The 12,022-nt window shown below is 54.8% G+C and overlaps 1 protein-coding gene across 1 annotated transcript in view; it reads right to left on the minus strand.

Annotated features, from left to right (window-relative positions):
• Positions 1–12,022, minus strand: part of LOC144945629 (uncharacterized) — a 153,090-nt gene that overhangs the window by 28,842 nt on the left and 112,226 nt on the right. Inside the window, 4 exon segments of the mRNA XM_078874168.1 lie at positions 3–46; positions 49–297; positions 2,676–2,895; positions 3,763–3,851. Coding sequence (XP_078730294.1) covers positions 3–46; positions 49–297; positions 2,676–2,895; positions 3,763–3,851 — 602 coding nt within the window.

The raw sequence follows: 12,022 nt of genomic DNA on the forward strand, positions 1-12,022 counted from the left end.
CGTCCGCCTCGGCCGATGGGCCGAGCGCGAAATCTCCCGCCGGCGTCCCTGGCGGCCGGGTGGCGAGGACAGGGCGGAGGCCCGGCCGGCGAGCCAGGCATCGCGGGCGTGGGCATCGGCCTCCCTCTGCCGCTGCTCCTGCTGCTGCTGCTGCTCCTCCTCCTCGGCCTCGCCCCGCGCCTTCTCCCGGCGCGCCGTCTCCAGCTCGTCGCGCTTGCTCCGCAGGAGGGTCACGCGGTCCCTGATCGCCTTGGCGACCGTCTTCAGGTCGCTTTCGTGGATGATGCTCGACTCGACCTGCCGCGGGGTCGCACAGAAAGGCGCCGTCCGGTGCTCGCCGAGTTCGCCTTTGGTTTCCGGTCGCCGAAACGAACGCGTTGCTACGGGGGTCGCCGCGCACGTAGCGCGCGCGAAGTGCTCGCCACGAATGAACGGCGATAAGCCTTCGCCGTTCTCGTCAAGGAGCGTAACCCGTCGCGCGGACTCCGGTTTCGTCCTCGCAGGAGCGGCGGAGGCTTTTGGGTGGCCATCGCACGGTCGTCGCCGCGTCGCGCGGCGCTTTCAGACGCGCTTCAGCGGCCGCGTGCAACGCTCCTCCTTCCGATGTTAGGAAGCCACTGGAGCTATGCACTTTTAAAACTATTTTTTTTTAAACTGCTTTTTTGTGTTTAGATTGTTTCGCCTTCCCCCGCACCTCCAATTAGCACAGTTGGCTACGTACGGTGCGAAAGAAGTTAGTCTCTTAAATCTCTCCACAAGTAAGGCCCACTGAGCTATATAACTCTTTTTCATAAGCGACCTGGCTACAAATAATAGCTCAATTATGTGGCTTATCATGTACACGTTTAAAGCAGCCAAATACTCGAAACGCATGTTTCTATATGTGGAGGGGAAAAACCAGAGGACGCGGAGAAAAATCCACGCGACCATGGCGAGAACATGCAAACTCCAAATATACAGCCGTCAGGGTAGGGATGGAACCGACGACCTCCTGTAATACCAGTCGATGTAGTCAACATCTCGACATCGAAGTGCCCCCCGTCTCCGCTCCCCGTAACGACGTCTCCCCGCGGTGTTTTCCCCCGCGCCTCCCCCTCGTCTTCCCCACGTCTCCCACACGTCTCCCCGCGTGTCTCCCCGCACGTCTCCATACGTGTCTTCCCCCGCGTCTCCCCACGCGTCTCCCCGCGCGTCTCCCCGCGTCTCCCCGCGCGTCTCCCCGCGCGTCTCCCCGCGTCTCCCCGCGTCTCCCCGCGTCTCCCCGCGTGTCTCCCCGCACGTCTCCATACGTGTCTTCCCCCGCGTCTCCCCGCGCGTTTCCCCGCGTCTCCCCGCGCGTCTCCCCGCGTCTCCCCGCGCGTCTCCCCGCGCGTCTCCCCGCGTGTCTCCCCCGCGTCTCCCCACGCGTCTCCCCGCGCGTCTCCCCGCGTCTCCCCGCGCGTCTCCCCGCGTCTCCCCACGCGTCTCCCCCACGTCTCCCCGCGTCTCCCCCCGCGTCTCCCGTGCGTCTCCCCGTGCGTCTCCCCCGCGTCTCCCCGCGTCTCCCCCGCGTCTCCCCGCGTCTCCCCGCGCGTCTCCCCCGCGTCTCCCCACGGGTCTCCCCCACGTCTCCCCCGCGTCTCCCCCGCGTCTCCCGTGCGTCTCCCCGCGCGTCTCCCCGCGTCTCCCCCGCGTCTCCCCGCGTCTCCCCCGCATCTCCCCGCGTCTCCCCCGCATCTCCCCCGCGTCTCCCCCGCGTCTCCCACGCGTCTCCCCCCGCGTCTCCCCCGCGTCTCCCCCGCGTCTCCCCCGCGTCTCCCCCGCGTCTCCCCCGCGTCTCCCCCCGCGTCTCCCCCGCGTCTCCCCCCGCGTCTCCCCCGCGTCTCCCCCGCGTCTCCCCCGCGTTTCCCCCGCGTCTCCCCCCGCGTCTCCCCCGCGTCTCCCCCGTGTCTCCCCCGTGTCTCCCGACGTCTCCCCGCATCTCCCCCCGTCTCCCCCCGCGTCTCCCCCGTGTCTCCCCGCATCTCCCCCCCGCGTCTCCCCCGCGTCTCCCCACGCGTCTCCCCCGCGTCTCCCCCGCGTCTCCCCGTGCGTCTCCCCACGCGTCTCCCCGCGTCTCCCCCGCGTCTCCCCGTGCGTCTCCCCGCGTCTCCCCGCGTCTCCCCGCGTCTCCCCCGCGTCTCCCCGCGTCTCCCCGCGCGTCTCCCCGCGTCTCCCCCACGCGTCTCCCCCACGTCTCCCCGCGTCTCCCCCGCGTCTCCCGTGCGTCTCCCCGCGCGTCTCCCCGCGTCTCCCCGCGTCTCCCCCCCGCGTCTCCCCGTGTCTCCCCCGCGTCTCCCCGCGTCTCCCCCGCGTCTCCCCCGCGTCTCCCCCGCGTCTCCCCCGCGTCCTCCCCCGCGTCTCCCCCGCGTCTCCCCCGCGTCTCCCCCGCGTCTCCCCCGCGTCTCCCCCGCGTCTCCCCCGCGTCTCCCCCGCGTCTCCCCCGTGTCTCCCCCGTGTCTCCACCGTGTCTCCCCACGTCTCCCCGCATCTCCCCCGCATCTCCCCCGCGTCTCCCCCGCGTCTCCCCCGTGTCTCCCCGCGTCTCCCCCGCGTCTCCCCCCGCGTCTCCCCACGCGTCTCCCCCGCGTCTCCCCCGCGTCTCCCCCGCGTCTCCCCGTGCGTCTCCCCGCGTCTCTCCGCAAGCGGCTTCTCACCATCTCCTGGGCCACCTGCTCCGGGATGTCAAAGTCGAGGTCGAAGCTGAACTCGACGGCCTCGTTGTCGCGGTAACGGCCCCGCAGCTTGCGCGAGTCCTCCACGCGCAGCCACAGCTTGATGGTCCTCCGCTCGCCGTCGTCCTCCTCCGCCAGCTCCACACGCACGCCCGTGTCCTCCGCGAAGAACGCGTGCGCCAGCAGGTCCTTGATGGAGAAGCTGCGCGGGGGGAAGGGGGCGCACGCACGGGGGGGTGACACATGAAGGGCGCTCCAAATTTGTTTCGATGCACGCTCAACTTTCTTTCGCACCGTACGTAGCCGACCGTGCGAATCGGGGGGTGTGGATATTTCAACTCGAAGTCAGTTGCTGCGAATAAACAAACAATTCTAATAGCTCGTCATGATAAGTAGCACGACTGAAGTTCAAAAATTGTAATTAGTCTGGCAGCTGATTTTTTTCACAAGCGTGGCATCATTTGAAATGATGCGAGGAAGTTGTGCAGCCCGTGTGGGATTGCGTAACCCAACGCCACGCGCAGTCCCAACGCATCCGATTGGCCGAGCCGCACGCAGTTTGTCGATCCACAGGTAGCCTGCGGTGGGGCACAGTGTGGGTACTCCCACGTCTCGCCGACCACGTGTGGTCAATGTGGAAGAGCGAATCGTTCAGCAGAGGCTGCGTAAAGAAGACTCCCCGCAACGTCACTGTTTTATTTGACCGTGTAGAGCCCACTGAGCGACGCGCTCTTGTTCACTCTTGTTCAGGGGCGACCTGGCCACACGTGGCAGCTCTTTAAAGTGGCTGACATCGTCACATGCGGGAATGTATAGTAGCAGCCAAATCATCTCAAGCGGCGTTCTTCACTAATTTTCAGAGCGGGGCCACGTTCGCCGAAAAGACTACAGTGTGAGGGCCGCCACACATCCGCTGGGTTTGACAGCACGACGCTGGGGTGTGGTTTTCACATTGCGTGTATTGTCGGGGGCCGCACGTCAAGTGCCACCAGGGGCTCACATCTCCTGGCCACCGCAGTGCCCCACTGGCATGCGCGCGAGCGTCTAGGCTTGCCGGTGCGCGCGTTACCGCTCGTCGCTGGTCTTGCGGATGCATCCTTCGATGATCTCCTTCACCTCGGGGAAGGCCACCTTGTCGAAGCTCGCAGGCTTCACCCCCTGTGGTGGCGGCAGCAGAGCAAACCACGCGGGCCACGTGACACGTGCGTCGTTAAGAATAAATATGAAACGTTATTTCAACCACGAAAGTCCCACCGAGGCCTGCACCACCGCCCGGCCACGTCACCGCCCATCAACAGCACCACTGACCACAGTGCACCTGGCCACAGAATCACCAGCACATCTGTCCAATGTCCCATCCACAAACCTCTCATCTCCCTTGTTGAAGTTCTATTGTACACATCATCATCGTCTGTCATCAATAATCACCATCATCATCATCATCACAACTACCATCACCACCATCATCATCACAGTCGACATCACAGCTCCAACGTTGTCATTAGAAGCATCACATTCATACCCTTGTTGTTCATCCATTGAGCTACATCGACTCATTTGTGAGCTCACCCTGTGGCCTCCTACACTGCGCTGTAATCCACCATCTGTGTTTTTATTCTTGCATGCACTTTTGTTCATCATCATCATCATCTACTTCAGCCATGATCGATCCACTGCTGGATGAAGGCCTCCGCAAAGTCTCCGCCGTCGCCACCTCTCGCGATCCTGCGAAGGTTGTGATCCAGCCGGCACCCGCACACGAAATTATTTCATCGCTCCATCTCCCCTGTGCACGCCCACTCGTCTAATTCGTTCCATTCCTTGGCTGCCACTCCTTTAATACGCTTGACCATTGGCGATTATCCAAGACAGCGCCACCGTGTCCTGCCCATGTCCGCTAGTTCACCTAGCCCTATTTATAGTCTGTACTCCTCCAATTAGCACGGTTGGCTACGTACGGTGCGAAAGAAGTTCAACAAGCCCATATACGTTATTGCTTAATTATTTTTCGTGACTTGCTTACCGTTTCTCAATTTTGCACTCCGATCGTTGTTTTTTGGTATCGTTTGTTGTTGCAACTCGCTGACCCCCGTGCCCGTACTGGACATCTGTGAAAAAGAGCTTCATAGCTCTTCAGATTCCTCCTGCTGCAGTCCAAACAAAGGTTCTGATTCCATTTGCACGTGCACTGCATCGTCGACAAGACACGATTGCACGGAAGCTTCATCTGAAAAAATATATACCGTTTTGGTGCGGTGCTTTTTTGTTGTGTGTTACGATCGGTTCACCTTGGAAAAATGTAAATTTCCACTTTTTTTTACAGCGTCATAAAGCCGTGGCTTGGCTGCGATAAGTTGTGCAGAGGGTGGCAAAGCAGGAAGGGGGAGGAGGGGGTTGGCTTTTAAAATTGTGCCGTGGCTGAAAAACATCCAGAAATAAATGTCCGGCACGACTGGAAGGTCACATTGAGGTGTCGAAGCGCTGGTCTAATAACCTTCATAAGGAAATCAAAGGACGACCTGTTTTTACTGGAGGCGGTGAGAAGGCTCTCACGCTTTAGTTGATTGCCGACCTGGTCCCGGGTGGCAACCGATGTGAACGCAGCATGAAAGGAAGCGCAACGCAGCCATCGAAACCATCCGCGGCCACGGTAGACCGTGAAAGCGGCGCTCTTCATTGGGGGTCACTGTGCGGCCCCCGTTGGTGGCCTTTAGTGCGGGCCCCTGATGCCCCCCCCCCCACCGACGATACACAAAATGTCAAAAACCCTCATCATCAAGTGGTGTGGCGGCCCCTCGCGCACTGATGATGTCTAATCGACGGGGGGGGGGGGGGGGGCGGGCAAATAACTTTTTATTTCACTTCACCAAAAGTTTGCTTTTGTGTAACAACACTTAACATCCTCCCCACGTCCCAACCCTCCCCCAATAATATTCATAATAACGTCGTGTTTCTTTGCTTGGATCGGTTTGCCGTGATGTGTTTCTCTCTCTCACTTTGTGATCGAGGTGTTTGTTCTCGAGCGGCAGGGCCCTGGGATATTGACGCCGAGGTGGCTTTGCTAAGCAGCCTCCGCTCCGGGAAAGTGTTCGTAAACCTTTATGACCCACGAAGCCAATTGTGCCCTTGCGGCGGCTTGGCGCAGGCGTATCCGGGCCTCGTTGAGCGGGGAGCGTTCATCTCGTGACTTGCTGTCAAATATCTGCTGTTGGGAAAACTGTTCACGTCGATTCTGACTGTTTCTTTCGACTACATTTAAAAAAATTGATTTGTCGACAGCAGTGGAAATGAAGCTTAAAGTATGGATCGCCAACTATGTGAGTCAATGGCTCTCTGTCCACTCTCTGTTCTGAAGAAGGCCCATCGTCTGGAACATCTTTTTATCTCACGTGATAAGCCACTTCGTTGATTTGTCATTTGTGGCCAGGGCGCTTCTGAAAAAGAAGCTAATAGCTCAGTGGGCTTTAAACAGGTCAGATACATTTTAGTTAAATTTGTATTTTTTGTTTATGTGATTTGTTTACCTTTCCTATACTTTGCACTCCCGTCGTGATTTTGTCATGTTTGTTGTTGTAACGTTCTGACCTGCCCCTACCTGGATATCTGTGTAAAAAGAGCTTCATGGCTCATCGGATTCCTCCAGAATAAACACATGTTCTGATTTAGTTTTATGTACAGCCCTTTATCAATTCACTGCTGCACGAAATCCACCCAACACTTTCCGGTGGTCATGCGGGTCGTGTGACCATAGTTCACCACTAAAGTCCGGCGACGCAATGTGAAGAGGATGGCACGGATCACGGCCGGGAATCGAACTTGGGTCGCCGGGTTCATCGCTCAAAATCTAACCTCTGTGCACCCCGAAACACGAGCCTCAGATATGCTTCATCCCGTTATACAGCGGCGTCAACGACAAACGTGGTGATTATTGATCAGAATTTACTTCCTAGTAATATTTTCACAGTTAAATAATTCCAAGCCAAAGTTAAAGATTTGGTCTCTGGCAATGGCACACGTTGGTCGCTTTTTATAACCAACAAAAAAGCCTATGTTTTAATTTAGCAGGTGAGGTCCACTGAGCTGCATAGCTCTTTTACAGAAGTGACTTGGCCACAAATGACAACTCAACGAAGTGGCTTATCACCATGTGGAAATATATAGCAGCCAAATACTCTAAACGCGTGTTGATTCCAAATGTGGAGGGAAAAACCGGAGGACCTGGAGAAATTTCCATGCGACTGCGGGGATAACATGCAAACTCCAAATATACAGGAATCGAACTCACGACGTCCTGTATATCCGGCGAGGTAGTTAACATCTCAACAAACGACACTGTGGGTACAGTGTCGGTAAAGTCACATAGAAGGGAACTAAGAATATGAATCCCTGCAGTCACAAAAGTTTTAAATCAAGACACTGTGGATGTTTCATTATATTCCCTAAACACTTTGGAGATGCCTCTTGGTCAAACACAGAACAACACGCGTCATACGCTATCACGTCGCCCTGTCACTCAACCACCCCGGAAGCCATCGCTCATCTAAACTTATCGGCTGTTTGCATGCCGAGAAGAACATTCAACTGACCTACGTGACGCTCAATGTATTGAATTAAATGTAGAGAAATTACAATGACAGAGAATGTAAATACATTTCGCTTAGTTTAATGCTTAAAGGATTAGGGTCATGTTTCTGGATTTTCTGCCAACCTGCCCTCTCCATTACCTGGTCCCGTTCAATTAAACCTTGAGTGCCGTACACACACAGCTGTGCGTGGACACACACACAACTGTGTGTGTACGTGTGTGAGATGCCCCCGTAAGAGAGTAGTAGTCGAGCGGTTAGATCCCGGCGACCCGAATGTGATTCCCGCTAACGTCGGTGACGAATATCTGAACGGGTCCTGGGCCTTCCCTAGGTCGACTCGGCCTTAAATGGGTACCCGGTGTGACGTGTAAACATAACCACTGGGGAGACAGAGGCAGCCGGGCGTCGTGGTGGCCACCCATGCCCCCGTGTGCCGTGCCGGTCTTAATAAGTGCTCACTAACAACACTTGCCCCAAAACTCTGTTAGAGACTACAGGGGAGCAACGTTGTCTTTGAATATGATACCAGCATCCAGCACAAGCTTAGGTTTCCACTGTAATCACTGGCACTGCCTCGCCACTGAAATAAACACAGCAGGTTGACGTTTCGGGCAATGACCATTATTCAGAACAGAGAGAGCCGAGCTCAGAAAATGACCGATGATTATTTTGTCGATGTAATGACGACGCATCGATCCGTCGACTGAAATCCGTTCAGCCCGTGTGTGAGCACCAAATCGACATGCGTCAATTCCACATTCCCACATTGGGAGCCAGTGCATCCACTTAACAACCACGGTCAGCTCCTCACACAGTGGCACCCCTTCCTCTCGAGCCCAGAGAGACGAGGATGACGACGTGCTGAGTCAAACTCGCGACCTTCCGACACGGAGTTGGGCAATCTGCGAACAAGCGCCACTTAGCCAAACAATATTGCCGGCACGTCAACTCTGTTTCTGCTCCTAGACCTTCCTCCCTTTGTCCTCTGCCTAAACGTCGGTAGCTCTTTGGCTCAGACGTTCTTCACGCTGCCCAGATCGCCGCTGCGGTCAAATAGTACGAGAAGGGGACCGCAGACGCTGATGCAGGGCAGACCCAGAACGATCAATAATAATAATGATTACAATTCATGCCACAACAAGCCTGGCGAGACGCCCACAGCGGGTACGTGCCACTCACCCACTCGAGTCTTCTTCTGCAGCAGCAGCAGCGGCGGCTGCAGCAGCAGCAGCAACAGCGGCCACAGCAGCAGCAGCAGTGAGGGCTGACGACCAGGATAACGGGACCGCACGCGCTGCCGCGCTCTCTTGCCGCGTCCATGTCACGAATCACACCGCGCACGGCGCGGCGCTCGGCAGGGAATAAATGCTGACCGTGGTGGTGCCCTGGACCCACCCTGGAGATATCTGTGGTGAGCAGTAGCTGCAGCGGCCGTGGCTGCAGGGACGTGGGATTCTGATGGCCCTCCGCCCCCAAGCGATCAGGGAAACGCGTTGGCCGGAGAATGTGGGAGCCCTCACGCGACTGGCTGCCCTTAACCGTACCAGCCGGGGGGGGGGGGTTATGGGGGGGTCATTGAGGCAGCATGAAACCTGCCACGGCTGGTCCGAGCCCATTCACGAATTCGCGTGGGCCAGACGATAATTGTCGCCAGAGTCAACACCCCACCCCACCCACCCCCCACTGTGCTGCAGTGGCAGAGCGAGTGGTTGCGGGAAGGTGGGAGGAGGTGCAATTGAGATGCAGATCACTAAAAGGCCTCAGGTTAAGCATTAAACCGAGGCCAACAGAGAATAGAGGCCCTATCACGTGACCTTGTTCAAATATGCTGCTCGTTACAGCCCTAATAATTATTATTATCGCTCAAGGAGTAAACAACACGTCAACATGTGGGGAGGTGTTTGTTTGCAAGCCACGTGTTTCGGGCATCAGGACGTGCAGCTTATTTAGTGGTTAAAGTATGACGGTGTTTCAGAGCTACATGCAGAGAGATCACCGGTGTTGACGCAGCCTCTGCCTCGTTGTTGTATGACTGCTAGCAAGCCGCTCCTCCACACTGTAAATCATCAGCGTCAGATCAAGGCTCTGAATTGAGCACAGCGCCAAAGCTTGCACGCCGATATCATCCACAGGCTGCATCTGGTCTAACAATTTAAAACACAAAGCGAAAATGTCTTTGGATGCCACCCCAAATCTATTTTGTTTATTGGCCATAATAGATCCACTGCTGGATGAAGGCATCGCCTTAAGCCGTGGGCCATTCATCGAAGGAACGATCCCACGTGGCGGCTTGCATTCGAGCCGATGGTTATCGCTCCGTGCAGGCGCAACTCGTTTAACGAGGCCGACGAGACCCAGAACGTTGAAACCGCACCCAGAGTTGGCTTGCTAAAGCGACCGTCTGCCGCTGGATGAGCATTGTCCTGGCCAGCCTATGGCCACTTAAATGTGCATCCGTACGTGGAAACAGAATGGGTTTGCTTTTTACTTATTGTTGGGCTCTCTCACTTAGCTCAATTATTTACTGCAGACGCACGGAGTAGGCAATTGTCTCGCTATACTCGGCACGTGCCGTCGATGTGTATTGAGCGCGTCTGTGGATTCAGATTTCAGACACCCGCGTCTCAAATTGCAAAACGCCTCAATTGATTCGACAAGTGAACCGAAGTCATCAACTACCGTCGCCACCAGCTCGGCGATGGGCTGAGCGAACGACTCGCGAGGAGATGGAGTAATGACGCGTATAAGAGAGCTGTTGGATCGCAGTATCGCGAGGTGCGTCTGTCAGTGCGGGATGATCCTAGTAGCAAAAGTAGCTGCTACACATGTGTAGTAGCTACACATGTGTAGTAGCTGCTACACATGTAGTAGCTACACATGTATAGTAGCTGCTACACATGTAGTAGCTGCCACACGTGTAGTAGCTGCTACACATGTAGCTACCGGCCCCGCACTTTCAAGGGCCCCGCGCTAAATGCTTTCAAGATATCAATTCCGGTTCAGTGATTCTGCACTTGCTCTATTACTATAGTACTATACCGCCTTCAACTTTTACGAACGGCTGGGTGTTTAAGGTTAGCGATTTGTCGTATTATCTGGCTGTATAGCAAATGAAAAAATACAATTACTTAACTGTGCAGGTTCAACAATTATGTGTTTTATTTTTTTTTATTTAGGGCCCTTTTATAACATATGCTACAGGCCCTGCACTACCTTCACCCGGCACTCCTGTCTGTATGTCTGTACGTTGAATTTCTTTTGCACCGTACGTGCTAATCGGATGTGCGGGGGAAGGCCAACAAACGACACACAAAAAGCAGTTCTGAAGAAATGAGATTGTCAATCTGGATTTTAAAGTGCATAAGATCCATCATCCAGTAGTGGATTGATCATGGCTGATGATGATGTCATTCACTAAGTCACAACTATTGTTTCCATTTTTATTGTGTTTAAGTACTTTTACAGTCCCCCCCCACCACCACCAAGTGTCTTTTAATGCACCACTCATTACCTCGAAATGTAATGCGTTACCTAATACGCGTCATTAATTCAACCCAGGACCAGATGTTTAACGATAACGGAAACCTATCGAATTGCTCTTTAAAAAAAAAACTTAAATCTTCTTTCACAGTCAATCTCTTTGGGGGTGGGGTGGATGGGCAATGATTCACATGCCGGTTTAGAACTGTTCATCAGGAAACATGTTATAACATGTCAATATTTTCATAATTAAGGTTTTCGTTGGGTTAGATCGCGTAAATAGAAATGTGTCGTTAACCCAACTGCCACCCGACACAGCCAATTAGTACGGGTTGGTCACGTGAGCAAAACGTGGCAATGAGTTAATACTTGACTGTGTCCGGTGGTTGTGGGTTAATGACACATTTATATTTTATGCGATCTAGACTGCCCCAAAAATCCCTTTATTATGAATAATATTGGTCGCGAAAGCCATACGACCGCGTGTTAAATTGTAATTCTGTTTTGTACCAGGCCTCGTGGTGTACGACGCAGCCTCGAACCCTCATTATCCACTCTCATCACTCCACTCTCTCTAACATTTATATCATACAAAGAAGGGCTATTGCCCGAGACATTGGCTATTATATGTTTCCTTTTAAGGCCACGGTGTTATTGAAAAACATGTTGATTGTTTAACGTGTGTGGTATTATATTTAACAAAACAAAAAAGGGCTGATGGTGATGTCATTCACTATAAGTCTGAACGCGCCTCGCCTGGTAAGATGACTCACTGGGGTTGCCAGGGTTGCTATTGTTTCTCGACACCAGGATTGTGTACCTACCACCCCCTTGGCTGGTCTATCTGGCTTAGAGAGCTGGCTGGGTGGGTGGCATTCCCCCATGGGCTTCTTTACTGACTTATTCTTTACCGTCTGGTCAACTGCATCACGAATCCACGATTCTGCTGATCCCACAATCCCGCTAGGAAGTCGTATCGTTGATTCACGGAACAAGGCGCCCGCAGTTCCAGGTCAGGCAACACGGCCGTCTGAATTTGCTCATCTTTGGAAGCCAGTCACCATTGCGGGCGGGGGGGGGGCTAAAGAAGAGGCTTTCAGAGGTAGAGTTACTTGACGTTATCTGCCAGGGCCTTTCTCTGACGCAAGGTGGAGCCGTTGCTCTCTTTTGCGAGGGTTCTGAAAGTCGCCACCGTCTCTTGATGCCAGCGCGACATCGACAGCGCGTTTGGACTTCGTACAGTGGCAGCAGCAGCAGCGGCAT

The sequence above is a fragment of the Lampetra fluviatilis genome, chromosome 38, assembly GCF_964198595.1.
Source record: "Lampetra fluviatilis chromosome 38, kcLamFluv1.1, whole genome shotgun sequence".
Lineage (NCBI taxonomy): Eukaryota > Metazoa > Chordata > Hyperoartia > Petromyzontiformes > Petromyzontidae > Lampetra > Lampetra fluviatilis.